Here is a 22,283-nt window from a genome sequence, read left to right on the forward strand (position 1 = left end):
ATGGGAAAAGGGAGAACAGGGAGTCCCGTGGAAAAGGATCCACGGAGGGTCCAAGTGCCCCTTCCCTTGGAAATGTTTATAACGTGGCTGGGGGTCCGACACAGGCCACTGGGTTGGCAGCCTCAAGTCAATTCATTAAAGGTCCAGATGGTGACACAAAGCAGGGCGCAGGGGGGACGGTGATGGGGTCTCGGGGCTTAGAGACAAGGGCGACCTCAGAGAGGTCATCCAGTCCAGCCTCCTCCGGACTATATTTTATAGGGTAATGCCAGCAGAGGACATCAAACCCAACCCCCTCATCTTACAGATCAGGAAACTGAAGTCCAGAGGCATTCATGGTATAAGATCATGGATTTTAACGCTCAGAGGGATTTTTGAGGTCACTGACTCCATCCTCCAAGATGAGGAAACTGAACGGTTAAGAAATTTTATCAGGGTCATTCAGGATTAGAAACTACATTTTCCAGGGCTCTATCCATGATGTCAGACTGCCATGGAAAGCAGATTCAAACTGGGGGTCTCTCACACTTGTTCGGTAACCAAGGGAAAGTTGAAAAACTTTCTTCCCCTGGGATTGGTCAACAAGCATTTATTAAGAACTTACCATGACTTGCATTTACTAAGCACTTACTATGACCTCCATTTGTTATGGACTTACTATGACCTGCATTTATAAAACACTTACTACGACCTACATTTATTATGCACTTACTATGATCTGCATTTATTAAGCACTTACTATGACTTTATTATTTTTGTCCAGGGATCCTTTTGCTCAGCATCAAATGACCACTGAAATCTCAGCACAGAGGCAGGCAGAACGACATGCCAGCCCCACCAGGCAGCTCCTATGACATTACTTAATATGGAAATGCACTTTGTTGATGGGGGGGGGTACCCCAGCTTCATCTACATTATAAACTTAGGTCTCATTAGTACCCACCTGATACTGCTTGAAGAGAAATTCTAGATCTTAAAAAATGAAAGGGATTTATAAAGAAGCCATGAATGATGCTTATGAGTCTTTTATGAATTTTTAAATCAAGTTGTTGCATATCTTAATTGATTAGAAAAGGAAGGCTAGCCAGTTTTATCTGAGTTGTATTCATCATTATTCAAAAAGGATTCCTTTCCTCCAGAATTCTAAGGCTAAATTGCTAATTTCTTTTTTTTTGGGGGGGGAGGAGGATAATATAGTATATTTCATTTTAAAGGATAAGATTACAAAAAAATTCCAAGTCCAACGGCCTGACAGCAATTCCCTCTAATTTTGTAGGTGCCATAGCAGACCCGAAGGAACACATTTCCATGGTCTTAAATGCTTGGAAAGGAGCCACTCACTAGCTGCCCTGGCCAATCCAATAGGGTCTGTTTCCTGCCCAGGTGTAAGGCTCCAAGATGGGAGCTCACTGGTGGGGGCCCAGCACGTGATGTCCCCAGGACTGATTATCATGCAAGTTAGCACTTGTGGTTGCCATGGCATCCTGGGGAGGCAGGGCTCCCACTGACTGCTCACCAAATACCATGGCCCAGAAACCTCCCCCTACATGATGGGCAGTGGTGGCCAGCCTGGGGACGGAATGCTCAAATCATGTGGAAGATTTTGGGGCATGGATATGAATTTTTAAAATTTGCTTTAAGGAATGTTTTTTGCTCTCTGTGAAGACCAGATTTCCCCTCTAGATCCCCTTTCCCCACTTTTTTTTTTGCCACAGCTGCCAGGCTGGCTGTTGGTGCCAGAGGCAACTGATTAGTTTTAAAAAAAATGCACTCCCTGGCTTGCTGACATCCATTTGTATTTCACTATGTGATGGCAATAATAATTACACCTGGCATTGGAGCAGAGAACATTTAGAAACTTTTAGAAATGTTTCTGTGTCTGTTCTGTTCACTTGTCACAATGAGATGGGCGGGGCAGCTGTTAGTCTCCCCATTTAACAGATAAGGGAACAGATAAGGGACTTAGCCAAGGTCACGAAGGGCTATGACACATTTTGTGGTTTATACCTCCCTATCCCATCATCATCAGAATAATTCTCCACTTTTCTGGACCTGGAGTTTGGAAAATATGAGTTCAAATCTATTCTAAGACACCTGAATTGCTTGTCTCTTAACCACTGCCTGCCTCAGTTTCCTCACCTGTGAAATGGGGAAATGACAGTACCTACCTCTCAGGGTTATCACGAGGGTCAAACAATATAATATTTGTAAAGTGTTTTCCAAAGCTTAAGGCTTTATACTGAGTATAATGAGAACCCCCTGAGGAAGGGAGTTCAAATGTTATCAGCCACACTTTAGGGATGAGGACACTGAATGACAGAATGGGGAATCATTAGCCTGACCAGCACATGCTGGCCACCGAAAGACCCATCGACTGTGCAAGCTAACGGGGACTTGCAGCAGTGATGCCCCCATTTTACAGAAGAGGATATGGACGCCCAAAGAGCAGAAATGACTTGGCCGAGGTCAGGTGTACTGACCTGTGGGATCTGGAGCTCAAAGATGTATCAAGGGGGTAGTAAGCAAGGCAGTTCGAGAGTGAAACTGGAACCCAGGTCTCCTGATTCTAAATCAGGGCTCTTTTCACTACACAAAGGTCCACATGTCTACTGAAACCTGCCTATTTCAGGGAAAGTTTCTTAAATAAAGGTGTACCAAAGTGGAAAGGGGGGCAGTGCATAGATTGCTGCCCCTGGAGTCAGCAAGAAGACTCTTCCTGAGTTCAAATCCAGCCTCGGACACTTACTAGCTGTGTGACCCTGGACAAGTATTTAATCCTGTTTGCCTCAAGTCTCCTCATCTGTTAAATGAGCTGGAGAAGGGAATGGCAAACTGCTCTAGGATCTTTGCCAAGAAAATCCCCAAAATGGGGTGCCAAAGTCAGGCACAACAGGAAAAAGACTGACCAACACAAAGCAGCAAACAGTGGGATCCCGGATCCTCACTGGTTCTCCTGAGTCAGAGGCTAGAAGAGCCCTTCTGGGGAATGATTTGAAGGGCATTCTTGTTCAATTCTAGGTTTGGCTGGATCAGGGGTCCATGACTCGTGTGTGTGTGTGTGTGTGTGTGTGTGTGTGTGCATACAAACACATGCATAGATTCTGATAACTGTATGTCACTATAATTAGTGTTTTTTTTAATCTTACTATCTTCTGCATTTAAAAAGATGCTTCTATAGGCTTCCCCAGAATGCCAAGGGGGTCTGTAACTCACACAGAAAGTTAAGAACCCAACTTGTGCCATATAAATGGCAAAAATAATACTGATGATGGTGACACACGGAGTACTGTGTTCAGTCCCACATTCTGTGGGGGTCATCGACAAGGCAGACAATGCCAAGAAGCTGGCCGCCACAGTGGCAAAGGGGACAGAAACTGATGACTCATGGAACGAGGGAAAGGACTGCTTAGGATATTTGGGGTTGGGCTAAGGTGGGATAATTACCTTCAGCTATCGGAAACAATTTCTTTTGACTAGGGCTACCCCAGAGAACAGAATTAGGACCAGCTGGCAGGTGGAAGTCTCAGGGAAGTTTTTGTTGTATCAGAAATAACTTTTTAATAATTAGAGCCAAATAATGTGGGAAGCCTTGTGAAGTCATCAAACTAACATTTTTTAACTAGCATTTTTGAGTTTACAGAGTATTTTCTTTGAAAAAAAAATCCCATAAGCCAGAGAGATTATTCCCTGTCTTACAGGTTCAATTGAGAAAGCACTTTCTAACAGCCTCCTGTGTGTATGTGAGGCAAAAGGCAGCATGGTTTTGTAGCCTAGGACATTTGGTTCAGAGCTGGAAGGGAACCTACATGTCGGTGGGTCCAATCCTCTCATTTTACAGATGAGGAAACCCAGAGAGATTACATAATTTGTCTGGTGACTTATGTTAGTGTCTGAGGATGGAATCTGAACTTGGGTTTTCTTGATTCCAAGGCAATAGAGGGAAGAAAGAGCTGACCTTGGAATCAGGAAGATCTGGGTTCAGGACCCCTCTCTGAGACACCCCGGGATACTGGGTAAGTCATGGTATGTCTCAATGGACCCCTGGAAACTTTTTGACCCCAGAATCTGTCAAGTAGGTGTCAACCTGCACTGGTAGATGGAGTTTTCTAATTGAGAATTCCCTTTCCCATGGGTCTACTTAAAAAAATAAGTGTGTTAGGTATGGCCCTGGCCTCTGAGGATAGAAATGTAAACAAGCTTCCTGTCTTCAGTCAGCTTACATTCTGGTGGGGGGGGAGGTGTGGCATTGTGGAGGTCTTGGATGACCTGGCCTGGCTCCCCCATCTAGCCAAGGTCCAATCTCTCCCATTTCTGCCCAGCTCCCATGAAGTTCTTTCTACAACAAGGAAAGAATGGATCATGTGGAAGGTGTATCAAGGGCTTAGGGGGCTTCAGGCAGAAGCTGGACAATGGTCAGCAAGGGACATCTGAGGAGGGCTTCTGGCCACGAGGAGGAACTGGGGCTAAATCGCTCCCCAGTCTCCTCGAACCCCTGACTTGAAGAGGAGAGAAGCCTTGACACCGGATGGAAGGTACTGGTATTTCTAACGCTCTTGCCAAGTGATGGTTAGGGAGGGGGTGGAGCCAACATCACAAAGGAGAAGAGTGGGTTTGGAGTTTTTAATTATAGTGACACAGGATTGGGGCAGTAAATGATGACTCTCACCTTATGTCGCTGTCTGATTAATGAAGTAGAAAATGCAGAGATGACAGATAAGACGTTACCATGGCAAAGACCACAGTCTAAACCTGCCTAACGTGGGGGGATAGCATCGGTGGGGCTTCCTTTTTGCTTACATATTGGTCGCCCCTCTGGGAGCGTTAGGCCCCAGAGCCCAGGGCCATACCCCCAGTGGTCCCGATCCCTGCCTTCCCCTTGTCTGCTGCACTGAGGGGCACACAAATGACCGGGGCCCTTCCCTACCCCTGACCCTAGGACCCTAACCCCATGCCAGAGCCAGAGCATGGAAATAACAGTCACTGTGGTTTCTGTTTACACCCTTTTGGGTAGATGTGTGGGACAATGGGAAAAGAGCCGAATTTGGAGACAGGAAACCTGTGTTCAAATCCCAGCCCTGTCACTTACTACTGACAGAGATTTGGGGCAGGTCAAATAATAATGGCTGGCATTTATAAAGCACTCTAAGGTCTCAAAAGTGCTTTACAAAAATTATCTCATTTGATCCTCACAATAAGTGCTATTTTTATCACCATTTTACAGACAAGGAAACTGAGGCAGAGAGAGGTTAAGTGACTCGTCCAAGGTCACACATCTAGGAAGGGTCTAGCAGGACTTGAATTCAGGTCTTCTTCACCTTATGTCCAACACTACCTATACCAGTACCCCTCTCTGGGCCTTGGTCTCTTCATTTGTGAAATGAGTGTTGGGCTATCTGACTCTGCTGTGCATTCCAGTTCCAAGTTCTCTGACTTTTCTCTCTGAATTACCCTCTTCTGAGTTTATGGACATAGGATGCCTGGGCTGGACTCCACTGAGCTCTCTATGAGAATCCAAAGGGCTGCTTGGCCTTGCCTCCCACCATGCTGATGGCTGTCCTCGTCCCTCTTTGAACCTTTAGCTCTTAGCATGACGCTTGGCATATGGGAAGCACTGTGTCACAGGTCCTACTGTGGATGGTCTGATTTCTCTCCTCCTGCCCATGCTGAGGAAGGTATTTTTCTCTATGTTTCAGACAAACCAGGACTCTTTGGAAGGAGTAGCCCTCAGAGCTCTGATCTTGGGCCTACATCTCGTTAGACACGGTAAAGCTGTGGCCAAAGTCGCTCAATGACCATCGATATTTGGACAAGTTCTCCCTCTGTGGCCCCCCCCCCTCCCAGAGCATGAGTGTTCCATCTGCAAGACAACATGTCTTGGAGGTCAGTTTAGGGGAATTGGAAGAGAGAAGAAAGTGTTCACTTTTATTCTTCGGCCTTCTTCTGAACCAAATGCAGAGGCTGGTCTGTCACCGACAGATGAGGGCCTTGGGATCACTTTCAGCTGAGGGCTTTCCTTCATAAGATCACAGACAGGATTGGAAGGGAGCCCTGGGATCAATGTGTCCAATGCCCTCACTTCACAGAGAAATCAAGAGACTTGCCCAAGGTCACAGAACTGGCAAGTTTTAGAGGTGAGAGTTGAATCCAGAGCCAATGACTCCAGGCTTATCTCTGCTCCGTCAGTGAACATACACTGATGCTTACACAACATCTGGCTCATCGGGGTGTGGAAGGCACTCTGAGCTCAAAGTATCCCAAGGACTCTTAGTTAGAAGGGACCCCAAGGGCAGGGGAGTCTAACTCTTATGTGAATAGGGTCCTGTCTCAATATTCCTGACAAATGGTCTTCCAGCTTCCGCCTGGGTCCCTCCCGTGGGGAGGGACCTACCACCAGGCCACCTTTGGAGAGCTCTCACTGGTTAGCATTTTCTTTTTTCATGGAGGTTCGATCTCAGGTTACACCCAGAGAGGACCAGCCTTGGCACATTCTCCCAGGCTGAGAAGGTAGTAAGTGCTGTCCCAAGGACAGATGGGCTTTGCTGTCTAAGTGCTGTCCTAGAGAGGCGGAGTCCAACCCCCTTATTTCACAGCTGAGCAAAATGAGCCACCGAGAACTTTCCCAAGGTGTCCCAGGTGGTAAGCAGGTGAAGTCTTTCACCACGAACATACAAACCCTCCCCTCATAATGGCCTCCTGGGTCTAAATGCTTCCCCAGCTGAGTAGCTTTTTCCATCCATTTTTCAGATCTGTCTTCTTCCTATCATTCTCACCAAAATGGCCAGAGCGGTCTCAGAATCCATTCCCAGAGAGGGTGAGGGATGTCCCTTCCTTCGCCTGCACTTTTGGCATTCTCTGACATATCCAGCTAGATTTACCTTGCCATGTTCATCTCATCTCCACCTCCTGACTCTCTTCAAAAAAGCACCACTTCCCTCACTCCCCCATCATTTCTAAAGCAGCCCACATCAGTCAGAGACAAGCAGGTGACTCTTCTCTCTTCCCTTTCCGTGCCCTCCTCCCCCAAATCTAGATAGGAAACTGCCTCTGTTTCTCTCTCCGAGCCTTGCTTAGTAATGGATTTCCTCCTCTGCCGTCATTGTTTAAATGCAATACTGTTGGCCCACATAGAGGATGTCCCTTGTCTACTCGTGTATTGGGTTAACAGTGATATCCACTGTCTCTGCTGCCCTGTGCCTAGGCATCCGTATCAGGGTGTCTGTCTAGGAGTGTGAGTTTTCAGAAAGCAGGAGCTAACTTTCTCTGTCCTCTGACCACAACATGGGCACCTGGGTATGTCTTAGATGGATCCTACCAATGCTGAAGAAGACCTGTACTCAGCCATTTCTGCCATTACTCCTCAACACTACAGTTCACTCATTCACCTGTCCCTTTCAACTACAAATTCAGATTTAATTATGTGGTTATATAAAAACGCCTGATTAGTCAGCCACAGAGAGGCATGGGCATGTCTAGACTATCTGAAAGGTCACTGGGGCTGGGAACAGTGGATCCAGGGTCTAGGCTAAGATACTCATTGGCACATCCTTGGGTCCATGATGCCCCCTGTCTGCTGTGGTATACCAGCCAGGAAGAGTCAGTTTCTGGGGTTGGTCAGGGTTAACAGACTGGTCATAGGGGAGGTGGGGAGTGGGGTAGGCTGGCCTAAGCCATACTTACTCGGTGAGGTGGGCGAGGTGGCACCTCCTTCTGTCGATGTGGTTGGAGGCTTTGTGTCTGGCACGGGCAGAGGCACAGGCCTGGCCATTGGTGGCGGAGGTGGCGGTGGCAACATTGGGGTGGGAAGGAACGGATTGTGCACCTTGCCTTGGCTGCTACCATTGGGCTGTGAGGGTGAAAGAGGCAGACATCAGCCATCTGCAGCTTCTGATCACAAGAGAATTATCACTTGCCTCCAATATAAATTATTAAGTGCTCTATGCTTGGGGAGCAGCCGAAGCCTTCCATAAGACCATATACACATGCAGGATTATTCTGGTTTGGACTTCAAGGCACTCGACAAATGTATACTCTTAGCAGCGCAGATAAAATGTATTCTAGAACCTTCTTTTTGCATCAGTTTACATAAAAAGGATATTTGGGGGGTCATTCTGAATTTTTCATGGGGCACTTTGGCTGGGGATACAGCTACTCTGAATAAGTGATTGCCATCACCATTATGAAGATATTTCTGATGAGCTAAGCTCAGCAAAGTGCCTGCTTAGTGATTGCATCTTCCCATGACTAACTACAGCGGTACTCCTTAGGCCCTGGAACTGGAGAAGCGCATGCTAGACTTTGCCTTAGAAATCCAACATGACATTACATTGAACAAATATGTTAACCATTTGAAAAATCCTTTCCTCCTACAGTCTCTCACATCAGAAATTATGTGAGATGTCAAAGCTGCTGAAAAATAGAAAGAAAGGAAGGAAGAAAGAAGGAAATGAAAAAAGGGAAAAAAGAAAAAGGACAAAAAGAAAGAGATAGAGGAAAAAAGACAGGAAGAAAAGGGAAGGAAAAAGGGAGAAAGAGTAAAAAAGGAAAAAGAGAAAAGAAAGAAGGAAAGAAAGGAAATAAGGAAGAAAGGGGATTAGATTAGAAGGAAAGAAAGAAGAGGAAAAAAAGGAAAAAAGAAAGGAAGAGAAAAAAAGAGTAAAGAAAGGAAATAAGGAAAAAAGATCAGAAGGAAAGAAAAAACAGAAGAAAAGGAAGGAGGAAAGGAAGAAAGAAAGAAGAAAAGGGAAATAATAAAGGAAAGGAAAAGAAAGGAAAACAAAGAAAGATGGAAAAAAGGACACAAAGAAGGAAAGAGCTAGCTAGAAAGACAGAAAGAAAAAAGAAAGAGGAAGGAAGGAAGGAAAGAAAAAGGAAAGAAGAAAAAAGATCAGAAGGAAAGCTAGCTAGAGAAAAGAAAGGAAGGAAAGAAAAAAAATTAAAAAGGACAGAAAGAAAGATAAAAAGAAAGGAAGAAAGAAGGAAGAAAAGAAAGAAAGGAGAAAGATCATTTACTAGTCAGATAGGGTGCTGGGGACCAGATGAGTTTTGACATCACTTCCCAACAAGGCCTTGTTGCTTGCCTAGGTATCAGATGGCTGGTATTCCACTGAGGATAGCTCCCTGTCTTGAAGCCATAGCATCAAATCAAAATGGGGCTGGAGAAAATCCCATTATCCCAGGGTTTCATTTTTTAAGTTTAAGTAATTGGGCAGAAGCATTCTCCCTCCTCTCGCTTCCTCTCCTCCCCCATCCCCACCCCAATTCACTTAGGTATTTAGTTGTTTCTGGAAGACCATGGTGTCTGACACACAGAGCCTTGAATTGCTCTGCCAGCAAACCCGGATGGCAAGTGCTATTTCAGAGAAGGCTAAAAGTCCGTAAGTGAACGCTTTAGGAGAAGCAAGGCACATGAATACATAAGCAAAAGAAAAAAAAGACATTCTATTGATTTGTTGTCTAGACAGAAATGTATCTGCTAACATATCGCTAGACATTAGTCAAAGCTGTCAGTCCTGGCTCAGATGTGCAGAATCAGGTATTTCTGTAGGGGGTGGAGGGGGAGAAAAAGCCAGTGGTGAGGACAGAGTGACTAATTACAGAAATATCCTTAACCGGGCAGTGAGAATTAGGGCTAATCTGTGGGTATGTCAGCAATATGGACATTAGGATAAGGGGAAGAACCCAATTCTTGCTTCCATCATAGCGGTTTTCATCTAGTGATGCAGCGATCGTCTCCTCTTCCCCCTCCCCTCAAACCACCGAGACCTCGATTTGAAATTCCACTTATCGTCACCTTATCATTTCTGGATTCCAGCAGAATGTTATTTCAATCATGCGATTATTCAGTTTATTTGAGGGGGGAGAGAATGAAAACACTCATTCAGAGCTATCAAATCCCGTTCAACTTTATACCAAGATAAGTGAGAAAGATAACTGCTTACAGAAATAACAAACTGTAATAAACTTTGCTTTTGGCATCTGGGGTTCATGCAGTGGTCAACTTGATTTAAAGTTCTATAAAGCCGTATTTTTTTCCCCCAAATCAACTAGGTTGATTCAAAACATCTGTTCCCCTGGCTTCTCCCCACCCCTTCCACTCACTCCCCCAAATAATTTTGAATAAATGATTTGCATTTTTTCTATTTTGTTAACCCTTGCAGGAACCAAGGTTAGAATGCACGAGGTTGACTCATCAGCCCCCAGACCTTGGAAGGTTAGGGAGTTCATCCTTGGTATGATTTATCTCCCCAAGCCCGACAATTGCAGACTTAACACAAATATTGCTGTGACCAGTTAACTTTCCCACCATCTCGAGTAAACCTGACATCTGACTGGAGTCAGTCAACATGTCCTTAGAGCACAACCTCACCTCAGGAGAATCCCCCACCCCCATTGCTGCTAGTTTTACATGAAATTAACATTTCCCAAGAAATTTACCAAAAAAAGGGTCCTTACATTGAGGAACCCCACCTGTCCGGCCTGCTGACCAGCATCGGGACAGACAAGTTGGACAAACTCTTTCAGCGTCTCCTGAGGATGGTAGCGAATTGCCGGGTGTGAGAAGTAGGGCCCAGGCTGCTGGATAATGGGAGATGTCGGGAAATGTAGAGTTGATGGGGTCGCATGTGGACTTGCTGTGGGAAAAATAAGGAAAAAAAACCCAACAGTTATAACAAGATAGACTTTTTTCTTGTCCCCGACATCCAGACCCCACTTCTCCACTGCACAGGGCTCACAGAATTCCTTGTGTGACCGATCTGAAAATAAGTCAGTTCTGATGGGTCTTGATCCTCTGGGCTCTTTAAGACAACATGGAGTCTGGATTAAGCAAGAATTTCAAGCTGCCTTTGTATTTTCAGTGGACATGAGTTATAAAGGCATTAATAATCCTGGGTGAAACGGAAGATTATTCATTACCTTAAGAGCTTTTTTAATGAAGCAAGCAATAAAAAATGTATCTAGTAGATTAGGTTTGATTTAACTGACACTCCAAATGACAAATTCCAGTTTTCACATATGGATCCCCTTTCGTTCTGAATGACCCATAGACGATAATTCATTCTTAGAGCTCTTGTCCCCCTTTCAGTGAAATTTCGAGGGACTAATTCAGGATGAACTTTTTGGGAAGGATGTAGTACATGATCACATATTAAAACTGAGCCATTAGTGGGGGGCATTAGATAGGAAGGGAGAGGAAGACGAAGGGGCGGGGGTGGGGGATACACTCTCTTTGCACTCGAGGCTTTGTCCTCCTTACAATTCTAAAGTTAAACTCTGAAATGCTCTATGTTCCAGTGTGGGAACCCACATGCCAAGGGAAGGAGTGACCCCTACTGAAATGCTGGCTCGATGCCCATGCAAACTGAGAAGAGGCAGACGGTGAGATCTCCCTTATATACAAACCCTGTTGAATTTCATTTGCACAAGAAGGAGATTACATTAGTTGTCTGTTTGTTTTTAAAAGAAACCTATCCAAAGTATGTAATAACTTTTGCCCTTGGCTTAGGTAGAGGATTGATAAAACCCACTATGAGGCCAAAGCACTCTATATACAGCAAGTGCTTAATAGATGCTTCGTTGAAGAGAATCAAGCCATCTGAACATGGCCTTTAGTCCTCCTGGACAGTCACTCATCTTTATAATTTAGGGTACTTTATGGCTAAGAAAACCTTTCTCCCAACCCATTTCAGGCAGGTTATCTGAGCATTGCTGGACTTTTTCACTAATTTGCTGCTGGGGAAATTAAAAAGGAAACTGCTTCTTGAAGTCATCATGTAACTTGCAAGTCAGTATCAGAGCTAGGACGCAAACTTCTGATTCTGAGATTTTTTACTACGCCATGTTCTTTTCAACCAACCAACTAACCAACCAACCAACCAACCAACCAACCAACCAACCAACCAACCAACCAATCAAATGGGCACTGGACTGGAGTCAGGAAAACTTGGGTTCAAATCCACTTTGGAAACCAACTAGCTGTGTGACCCTGGGCAAGTCACTTAAATTCTGTGTCTGAGTTTCCTCACCTGTAAAATAAGAGAGTTGGATTCTGATCTTGAAGTTGTCTTCCAGTTCTAAATCCATGATTCTATGAACAATCATTTTTTTTTTTGGAGGGAAATTGGGGTTGTGACTTGCGCAAAGGTAAGAAAACAGGTTTTTTGTTGATTTGTCTATTTTCGATGGCTGGCCCTGATGCCTCCACTTCTCTCCCTCCTCCCCTCTCTCTCCAGGTTTCCTTCAGGTCTCAGCACAGATCCCACCTTCTACAAGAAGTCTTTCCCAGTCTAGTTTTCCTTAGTGTCAAGGAGAACCTTTCCTCTGAAACTATTTCCAATTAATCACAGAGACAGAAATATAGCTATTTCTGCATATTGTTTGTACATAATTGTTTGGTTATTTCTACTCCCCGCCATCATTAGACTGTGAGCTCCTTGAGGGCAGGGGCTGTCTTTTGCCTCTTTGTGTAACCCCAGAATTTAGCACTGTACCTGGAACATAGGAGGTGTTTAATAGATGCTTTTTGATTGAAAGTGGCTATTCTGCCCTGGTAGAGGATATTTCCTCTCTAAGTGTGCTCTCCACCAATGGAATGGCAGTCTGTCCCCCTCCCCAATTCTACCTCACAGGGTCATGATGAGGAGCCAACAGAATGTAAGCTTCCTGAGGGCAGGGATAGTCTTGCTTGGTATCTCTCATACCTAATGGGCCTTTGTGCTGTTTCTCCCACATCGCCATTCGCACCCTTGTGCTGGCTGCCCTCCATGCCTCGATGGCCCTCCCTCCTCACCTCTGCCTCATGTAATGAGGTTTTCCTACAACTGTGCTCAGGAAGTGTCGTCTCCAAGAGGCCTTACTGGGCGTCCTCAGCTGCTCCAGCCTTCCCCTCAAGGCTTCCCCTGAATCTGCTTCATATACACTGACCAGACAATAGGCGTGCACGTTGTCTCCAGCATTTGAAGGCACCCCACTGCAGACCTATTTTATCACTCAGCACAGTGGCCAGCACACAGTAGGAGCCTAATAAATGCTTACTGATTGCCACCTTTCAGTGGCAGCATCTGGCCTGCCACTCCACTCCTGATGGAAGATCTTCACTGGTCAAACTGGGTTGACAGGAGCCCCTTTCACTGGGCCCTGAAGAAGTCATCCTAAAATGTGCTTGGAGATCCTTGGATACACCAGCAGAAAGCCGGAGCCCCCTCATCAGAAGCTGGCACGCTGCTGCTGAAATCCATCAGGATGAGCACAATTCCAAATTTTCAACTGGGGAAAACAGCGCTTAGTGTGGTGTGCGCCCAGAGCCGACACAATAAAAAAATTAGAGAGCATTATGTAAATGCATATTTAGACCCTTTAAAAATGTGCATTATTTACTTGAGAGTCAATAAAGGCTTTTCTCAAGTGTTTCCAGTTTATCGTGGCGCATCCATCTGCATCCATGTTGACGTTAATACAATTTGGTGTATTAAAAGGCCCTACAAAATTGGCTGCGGCAGCGGCTGCACAAGGGGGCTCTCGTCAGCCCGAGGCCAGGCCCAGCTGGGCCTGACAGCATCGTGCAGCTCGGGAAGGCTCTCCCAGAATCACAGGGCTTTCAACTTGTCTCGAAAACAACATTTCAGACTTCTTAAAAGTCCTATTGATGGGCCGGGCAGTTTCATGAGGTTCTACCTGCCCAAAAGAAAACAGAGGGGCACTGTGCCTGGCAGAGAGTAAGTGTGCTTTTTCATTCGCCCTCCATCAGTGTAAATCAGCAACATGTTGGTAACTTGTGGCCTTAAAACGGTTTGTTGGAACACTGAGGGAAGGGTGAAGCAACCTGCCCTTGATCCCACAGCCCACAGGTGTCAAAGGCAGGACTTGAACCCAGGTCTCCAAAGTTGGTCCTGTGTTCATACAGCTGATGTTTAAAGCTTGTGGGGTCAGCTTGTCTTGGTTCCATCCACAGGAGTCTCATGATTACTTTTTCCTTTTAGGTATGAGTTCAGTGGTTTATTTCTCTCATCTCAGAGGCCATCAGAGCCAACCCATAACTGAACAAGAATCCTGTCTACTCCATCTCTGACAACTGGTCCTCCGTCCAGCCTCTGCCCAAAGACCTTCCTTCAGAGAGGGGTGCCCCGTGATTCCCATTACTGTTCAGGAGCTGCAGGGCAGCTGGTGCAATGGATGGAACAGATGCAAGGACACCCCCCCACTTCTGAACACAAGGACTCTTGGAGATCGTCTGTCAAAACTATCTAGGGGGCCTCAGTTCAAATTCTGCTTTAGAAACTCACTAGCCATGTGGCTCTGGACAAGTCAACTAACTCTCAGGTTTAGCTTTCTCGTCTGTAAAATGGGAACAGTAACAGCACCCACTTGTAACAGAGTTACCGCCAGGATCAAAGGAGATGGAGTACTTTAGTGCCTTATACATTTTAGCAATCATCATCATCATTACCATCACCCTCCTCTCTCCTTCTAGTGAAAGTCATCATCCTATAATTCTCCATATCAAACTCCCTTCTCTGGCTAACCATGTGAATGGAAGCTCCTTGAGGACAGGGTCTATCTCACATTTTCATCTGTTCCTCCAGCATTTAGTACAAGTGCTTAGCTCCCAGAAGGAGCTTAATAAACAAATGTCTTTCCATCCATTCATATAGGAGTTGCAATCCACATGGGTGGAGGGAGAATCCCCACTAATTAATTTATATTCCTGAAATATTGAAATGAAAACCTAAGAGAGAGAGAGACAGACAGAGAGACAGACAGAGAAACAGAGAGAGACACACAGAGAGAGCAAGAGAGGAAAAGAAAGAGACAGAGATAGAGAGAGAAAGAGAAGAGAGAAAAAGGGGACAAAGAGAAGAGAAAGAGGAGAGAGACAAAAAGGAGAGAAAAGGGAGCGAGAGAGAGGAGAGAGCGAGCAAATCCCCAGCTCCCCAGCTTCTTATCATTCTCACTATTGCCAGCTTTGTTTCCCAAACTCTTTTCCCATGCATCCTCAGAACGCTCTTACCTCCTTCCTCTTACAAAAATGAAGTATATTCATCTAGGTCACCCTGACGTGGCTCTAATTGCCTCTTCCTTCTTCCCTCTTCCCTGAGCTGCTGTGGATTCGCATGCATTGGGCAGCGGCTGGGATTCTTTTCACTTTAGCTGTTACTTTCTGGCATCGGCCAGCAGACCTTTACCAGGAGGATCAGGAGAAATGCTGTCAGCAGAACGATAAAGGATGCAGCTGAATCCTTCTTCCGGTGTGGGGTGCTCTTAGGATGGCATTTCATGATAAGGATCATGGAGAATGTTGGACGTGGAATTAAGAGGATGTGGTTTCAAATTCCATCTCAAACACTTCTTAGCTATGTGACCCTGGGCAGGGGGCTTAACCTCTCTGTGCTCCAGCATTTGCAAAATGAAGGGACTGGACTGAGGGTTGAACTAGCAAATATTTAATAACTAATTCTTCAGAAAGACATATACATGTGACACACTTTTGTTCAATCTGAATCCCTAATATTTTCTCCATCTGAACTCTAGACAGTCAACAAAGCTATAATCTAAGACTTAATTTGGGGCATTTGCCAATTTCCAAAATGCAAAAGTCCTCATTGGAAATTTAACAACTGGCTCTTGCAAGCTGGTTTGAGCTGGCTTCAGCACACCCATAGATTGGACTCAATGTGGCTTTCAAAGCTCCTTCTAGTTCTAAACCTATGATCCTTCCCTTTGCAAACCTGGCCTCCAATTCTTCATTTTATGAAACTTCATGGAATTTCTTATCTCTTCTGTGCTGTCACAACTCCATTCCATAAACATTTATTCAGTAGATACAAGAACAATACTGTGCTCCCACTGGTGGGGGCTCGTCACCTTCAGTAACCTCTGGAGTAAAATACCAAGGTCTAACATTTGTGTTTAAAGCTCTTCACAGTCTGGCCTTAGTGTGCTTTTCTTGGTTTTGCTGCACCTTACTCACCCTTCACATAAACATTCATATCAAACTGGCTTATTTGCTTGATCTTCCCTAAGTCTGACATCCCATCTCCAGCCTCTATGCCTTTGTACAAGCTGTTCCCCATGCCTACAATACCCTCCCTTTTCCCCTTTGAGAATCTTCAGCTTCCTTTAAGACAAATCTTCCTTATCAGCTAAGCTACAATGCTTCTAATTCTAAATTATGTATTTTAAAAATAAATAAAATTAAAAAATAAAAATAATAAATAAATAAATAACTTCCAAAAATAAATAATAAATTTCAAAATAAAAAATAAACAAGCAGTGATCTTTAAGCTCCTACTTTGTGTCAGGCACTGTGTTAGGTACTGGGGATATGAAGACAAAATGAAATCATCCCTGTACCCTATCTACACAAGGTGATTCCAGGGAGGAGACATTAAGAAGGCTGGAGAATGAGTCCTCACATAAGGCTGAGCTTTCAAAGATGCTAGGGATTTGAAGGGGTGAAGGGGAGAAGAGAATGCCTTCCAGGCATAGACATTTCGGTCTAAGCAGAGACACAGAAATGAAAAAGGGAGAATATATTTTATTTAAAATAAAAACACAACAAACCAACGCCTGGGAGAAAACTAGGTTAGGACAATAAACCCGAGGGAGATCTCAGTGGCTCATCTCTGCAAGTCCCTTATTTTATAAATAAGGAAACTGAGGCCTATGTAACTTGCCTTAGGTCACAGAGGTTTCCAAAAGGAAACAGTCCATTCCACCTCTCACTGGTCACCTAGGTTCACAGGTGAGATTTCAACCCAATTTGAATCCTCTCAACATTGAGCTATATATAATTCTTTCTACTCTATCATGCTATCTTGGGGGCGTGTGTTTCTCTTCTAGAAAAGATAATGACTGGGTGGGTGCAATGAATTATTTTATAAAATCACAAACATCTGAATACGATGTTGCCATTGACTTGCCTGACAAAGTCCCCAAGGGGCTCGAATTTCCGATAGCATGAAATGTGGTGGGTGGACCACTGCTCTTCGGGCGCTCTCTACCCCGGCATCCCCCTGAAGGTACCTATTTTCAAAATTGACCATATTATCGCACTAATTGGCTGAGCCTCCATGCTGGCTGATGGGAAATGCTTTCAAACACCACGCAACAGCTGTGTTTATTGGGAATATGAAGAGTGACTTTTTAATAAGCAAAGTTGGCCAGGATCCAGGTTCCTGGAAGGGAAGTTGAACTTGTATGTAATATGCCAGTGATGATAGGAGACAAGAGATAAGGCAGAGAAAAATAAAACAATATTTCAGCCACCCCCAGCCTCCACCCCCACCTCCTCCCAATCAGCCATCTTGCAATGAATGAGCAGTTATCTCAAACAGACTGGATTCTCTTAACTACCTGCTGGGAATACACAGAGGGTACTAAAAGAAAGCCCTGGGAATTTATGTTGGAAGCAAGGTCCATTGGCAGTAAAAGGGTCCAAGATGGTGGATGTGTTGGGAGACTGGCAAGGACACTTACTATGTTACATCTAAGGTCACTTCCAGCTTAAAATCTACTAACCTGTGAATCTCTAAGGGAGGAGATGGGGAAAGGGAATAAGTGTTTACATAGCACCTACGATGTACCAGGAACTGTACTAAATATTTACGAATATTATCTCAATTGATGTTCACAACAACCCTGGGAAGTAGATGCTATTCTTATCCCCATTTTACAGTTCAGGAATATGAGGCAAACACAGGTTAAGTGACTTGCCCAGGGTCACACAGCTAGTGAGTGTCTGAAGTCAGGTCCTCCTGACTTCCAGACCTACTGGCGCAACCTAGCTGCCAAAGGGTTGGTTTAGGTGGCCCTTTCAGCTCTAAATGGATGATTTGAGAATATCTTCTAAGGCTCTCTAAGGTCTGAAGGTGAAAGGTTACCCTTAAATCTATGATCTGATGATCTCTGAGGGCCCTTCCAACACAAAATACGTGACTTTATCATCTGTGCCCTCTGATTCAGTCTGTAATCTTCTCTACTCCCATAACACAGGCCAACAACCTTTGACTGTCTCATACTCAAGGTTTTGGACACTGGAAAAAAAAAACTGTTTTAAAAAAAAAGCAACAACAAAAAAAAATCCACAAGAAGGTAACGAGTAAGCCAGCATGGAAATGGGCATCCTGAGAACACAGACAGGCCCTCCTCTATAATGCCACCGTCTGGCTCTGAGCACACAGAGCTCACGCCACAGGAAGCAGAACTCATGGGGATGCTGCCCTTCTCATCTGGCTCCCCATTCTCATTTCCAATATCTGCGGCTCCCTTGCCCGCCTGCTCTGCCAGAGATGGTAAGCTGATACTACAGAAATGCTGTCCCAGCGACACTAATTCACTCAACTTGGGCCATGATTTATGGCTCTGTCAATAAGAGAGGCTGGAAATCCTGGGTCGACACTTCAACGTGGATCCCATTGCCAAAGCCGCACATGCCCATGAACCCAGAGTTCAGTCCCTCACTCCTTCTTTGTATCAAAGTCAATCAAGAACTTGGTCTCATCATTGGCTGGAGATAACAAGCATGGCATGATAGTGGCCATCCCTCCCCTGAACCATCCAATCACTGAAGACTACGGATCCACAGTCTACTGTAGGCTCTCTGCCTGGGGGCCATGAATGTATTTTTCAAATATTTTTATAACTGTATTTCAATATATTTGTAATCCCGTGTGTTTAATGTATTTAAAAATGTGATTCTAAGAAGGGGTCCTCAGACTTGCCCAGTCTGTCTAATGGCTCCTGAATCCCCAAATCCCTGGTCTCTAGTATGAGGAGGAAAGCATGTTTTGGAGACCAATGACTGATGTTTATTCTCAGGCCCTATTCCCTCACTGTCAGCCCTCTTCTGATACCCCAGCCTCGCAGGGGTACACAGGAGGGCTGAGGGAGTTCAGCCCTTTTTTGCCCAGAGAGGATGGGATCCCAGTCCATGTGTCCGAGGTGGCCAGTCATCCCATTGATCTCCTTGGCGTGCCCCCCTGCCCCGCCCCCACTGCCAGGGCATCTTTCTTCTTTGAGAGATTAAGCACCTCCACCCTCTTGGGGCTCCAGCGAGTCCTCCTCATTGAATGGAGATAGCCACACAATTCCCCAGCAAAGGAGGCCTCTTTAGAAGTTGGCTGTGGGGATGACAAATGAACCCAGTGGGGGGTCCTACCCATCTATCTCAAGACAAATTATTAGTGTAATCGAGCTTTTACTTATGCATTTATCTGGTAATTATTGAACAGTTACACGCAACAAAGCTAAGCCATTGGGGCACTTTTATGAGCCCCTGCCCAGTCGGGGGGCCCCGCGGTTAATTTAGGAGGCTTCCCAGGCAAGTGGGGCGCTTGAGGACAGGCAGGCAAATTCTGAGCCTGGCGCCGTTAAGTATTCCCCATGTCACGGAGAAACCCTTCACAACCTGGTAAAGGGTGACTTTAATTATACTCATGTTTAGGCGATGAGGTTTTGGAAATATTTTCCTAGTGATTATTCCTGTCCCTCCTTCACTCCCACCTCCATTCTACTTCTGGTCCAGGGTCATCTTGTAGGAAGGAATTTCACAATTTTAGGTCCCTGTCTCCACTGGGATTACAGATTTCGAGGTGAGACAGACCTCAGAGACCATTGACTCCAAGCCCCTCATTTAATGAAGGAGGAAACAGGCTCAGAGAGGGCAGGGACTGAAGGATCAAAGCCTCACAGATTCAGAGCTGGAAGGCACCTCATGGGCTCTCCAGACCAAGTCCCCTCGTTTTGAAATTCGCAGGCAGGACCTTACTTTTTGGAAGTGACTTGCCCCAGAGGTCCCACAGCTAAGACAGGATTTGAACCCAGATCATCTGACTACAAATTCCTAGACCTTCCTACTGCACCCAAACTGCCTTCACTATCTTTCTATTTTCACTATTTTATTATTACTACTTTTTTTTGCAGGTATTCTTTACTATTCAAGTGACTCCACTTCTGCAGCCAAAGCTGAACCTCCTTGACCTTGCACGAAGGTCAGATCGTCTCTGAGCATTCCAGGTGACTCTGAAGTGTCACTCAGAGATCCCAGCCCCTTGCTGACATTTAGCTGGTGCTGTCTTCACAAATTTTCAGTGAGGGAGCTGTCACTTTCCTATCACAGGTGAGACACTTGGACCCCTGTACTTGCCCACAGTCACCCAGAGAGGAGGTGGGAGAAGTGGGGCTCACACGGGAGTGTGGTCAGTCCACACCTGCCTCTAAATCATCCCTGTTTCTTCAAAACATTATAGAATTTTATAGCTCAGGAAAGAGAAGGTTGGGGGGAGGGAGGGAGGGAGAAAAGCAAGAATAATCTCCAATTACCACAAATAAAGAATTGTCATAATTAAATACTTGACTGTGACCGAAATTTTCAACATCAGTCAAGTCCAGTGTTTGGAAGCTCAGCCCACCATTAGCTTATAGTGCATGGTAATTGTCTGTAATGTAAGAGACTTGCATGCCTGGATGGGGGAGGCTTATTTCTCCTTTCAATCCCTTTCAAGTTGGAAGTGCTTCACCGACATGAACTAATCTAAGACACACAGAGAAAGACGTGGCACAATCTTATCCTGAGAATGCAGATGGGGAAACTGAGGCCACGAGGTTAAGTGATTTTTCCAAGCTATGGGAGTCAGAAGCTGAGGAGCCCCTGGGACTGTCAGACCATCCCTCCTTCCCTCTAGGGTACAAGGAGGGAAGTGGTTAGGCAGCATGGGCTCCGAAAAACCCCAGTGCTGAATGTCTGGAACTGGTAAAGGCACTCAAGATCTCCCCCAAGATGGCACAATCATTGGGTGTGGTCTTGACAGACCATGGATTTTGTTTCCAAAGAATAGACCCAGTATGGCCACAAGCAAAATGATCTGTGTATTATTATAAAGAGGTGACTGTGGCATAGTAGGGTGAACTCCAAGTAAGGAAAAGCTGGGTTCAAATCCTGCCTATAGCGCTGACTAATTAAACCAACAACCAACATCGAATGGAAACTCTCTCGCTGGGCATGTGGAGGCCAGTCTGGCTCTATGCTCACTGGGCATGTGGAGGCCAGTCTGGCTCCGTGCTCACTGGGCACTGATGATGTACCACTCTTCAGCCTCTGCTGTGTGTTTCCTGTTTCTGAGATTCCATTTCCCATCTCTGTGCCACCCTGGATGCCTCCCACTCCTGTCTCCCCCTACAACAATCCCCACCTCCCACCTCCCTTCCACTCTCATCAAAGGCATCACTTCCTAAGCAAACCATTTCCCCATCACTCCAATTGTCATTCCTTTCCTTTTGATTACTCCGAAGGTATATTTGGCACTTAATTATCTAGGTATATACCCACCCCCCACCCCCATCCTAGCACAGAATGGAAGGTCCTTAAGCTTGGGCAAGGCCTTGCTGGTTTCATCACTGTGGCCCAGCATGGGGCCTGGCACACACACTAGCTTAATTAACTTAGGTGAATTGTTGAGCTGAATTCAAATCCTCCTGATCCTTCAAGGCCACACTCAAGTACCTCCCCCTTTCTTTTCACTTAGACTATTAGGTGGCATCTAAGCAGCACGGAATTTACTGGAACTGGGAGAAACATATGGTTAACTTAAACAGGGAGATCGGGCGCTAAAACTGGGTCTGTTTTTGGTTGATTTGTTCACCGGGCAATTGTAGTAGCGATGGCGTAGCATTTAAAGGGATGTCAAAATACAAGAGGGACGAGCCCCATTCTGCCTGATCCCAGAAGGCAGAGCCAGTGGTAGAAGTTGTGAGGAGGCCAACTGAGGCTTAATTTCAGGAAAATGATCAAACAACACTCTAACCAAACTATCTGAACAGGGCATGGGCTGCTTTAGAAGCGCACACAGGTAGTATGAAGCAAAGGCAGGGCCCCTGACTCCAAACACAGTACATTTTCCATCATTACTACACTGCTTTGTACCCTAAACTGTCTTCTGTTTTTTTCCTTGGAGGAATGAATTTGTGGCTCAGTTCACCTTTTTGTTAAATTTTACCCACAACAAGGCCTATTCTATAGTGTGAGAAGTTTTGGATGAGAAGAATCCTTAAAGACCATTTAGTCCAATGTCCTAATCTCAGAGATGAAGAAAGATGAATGAGTTTCCCAAAGTCACACAATGAGGTAGCAAATTCTGGATTGGAGTTCAAATCTCTCAGCTCTCAGTCCAGGGCTCCATCTAGTATATCTCACTGTCCCATGAAAAGCCCTATTCAGAGCCATTGTTTAACAAATTTAAGGGAAAATAATTAAAACAAACCCTAGTTAATACTTTGAACATCTCTGACTG

The 22,283-nt window shown here is 45.2% G+C and overlaps 1 protein-coding gene across 7 annotated transcripts in view; it reads right to left on the bottom strand.

The window, feature by feature from the left end:
• LOC138165284 (nuclear factor 1 A-type) overlaps positions 1-22,283 on the bottom strand; it is a 463,507-nt gene that overhangs the window by 69,631 nt on the left and 371,593 nt on the right. For 5 of the 7 annotated variants that reach the window (XM_069093448.1, XM_069093446.1, XM_069093444.1 and 2 more), the window contains 2 exons: positions 10,453-10,631; positions 7,678-7,843 (listed from right to left, as the gene is read on the bottom strand). In XM_069093448.1, coding sequence (XP_068949549.1) covers positions 7,678-7,843; positions 10,453-10,631 — 345 coding nt within the window. The remainder of the gene's footprint in view (positions 1-7,677; positions 7,844-10,452; positions 10,632-22,283) is intronic. The other 2 variants (XM_069093447.1, XM_069093442.1) reach the window with 1 other exon arrangement.

This window comes from Petaurus breviceps, unplaced genomic scaffold, assembly GCF_028583685.1.
Source record: "Petaurus breviceps papuanus isolate PSGF00001 unplaced genomic scaffold, PetGlider_PUasm1.0 208, whole genome shotgun sequence".
Classification (NCBI taxonomy): domain Eukaryota; kingdom Metazoa; phylum Chordata; class Mammalia; order Diprotodontia; family Petauridae; genus Petaurus; species Petaurus breviceps.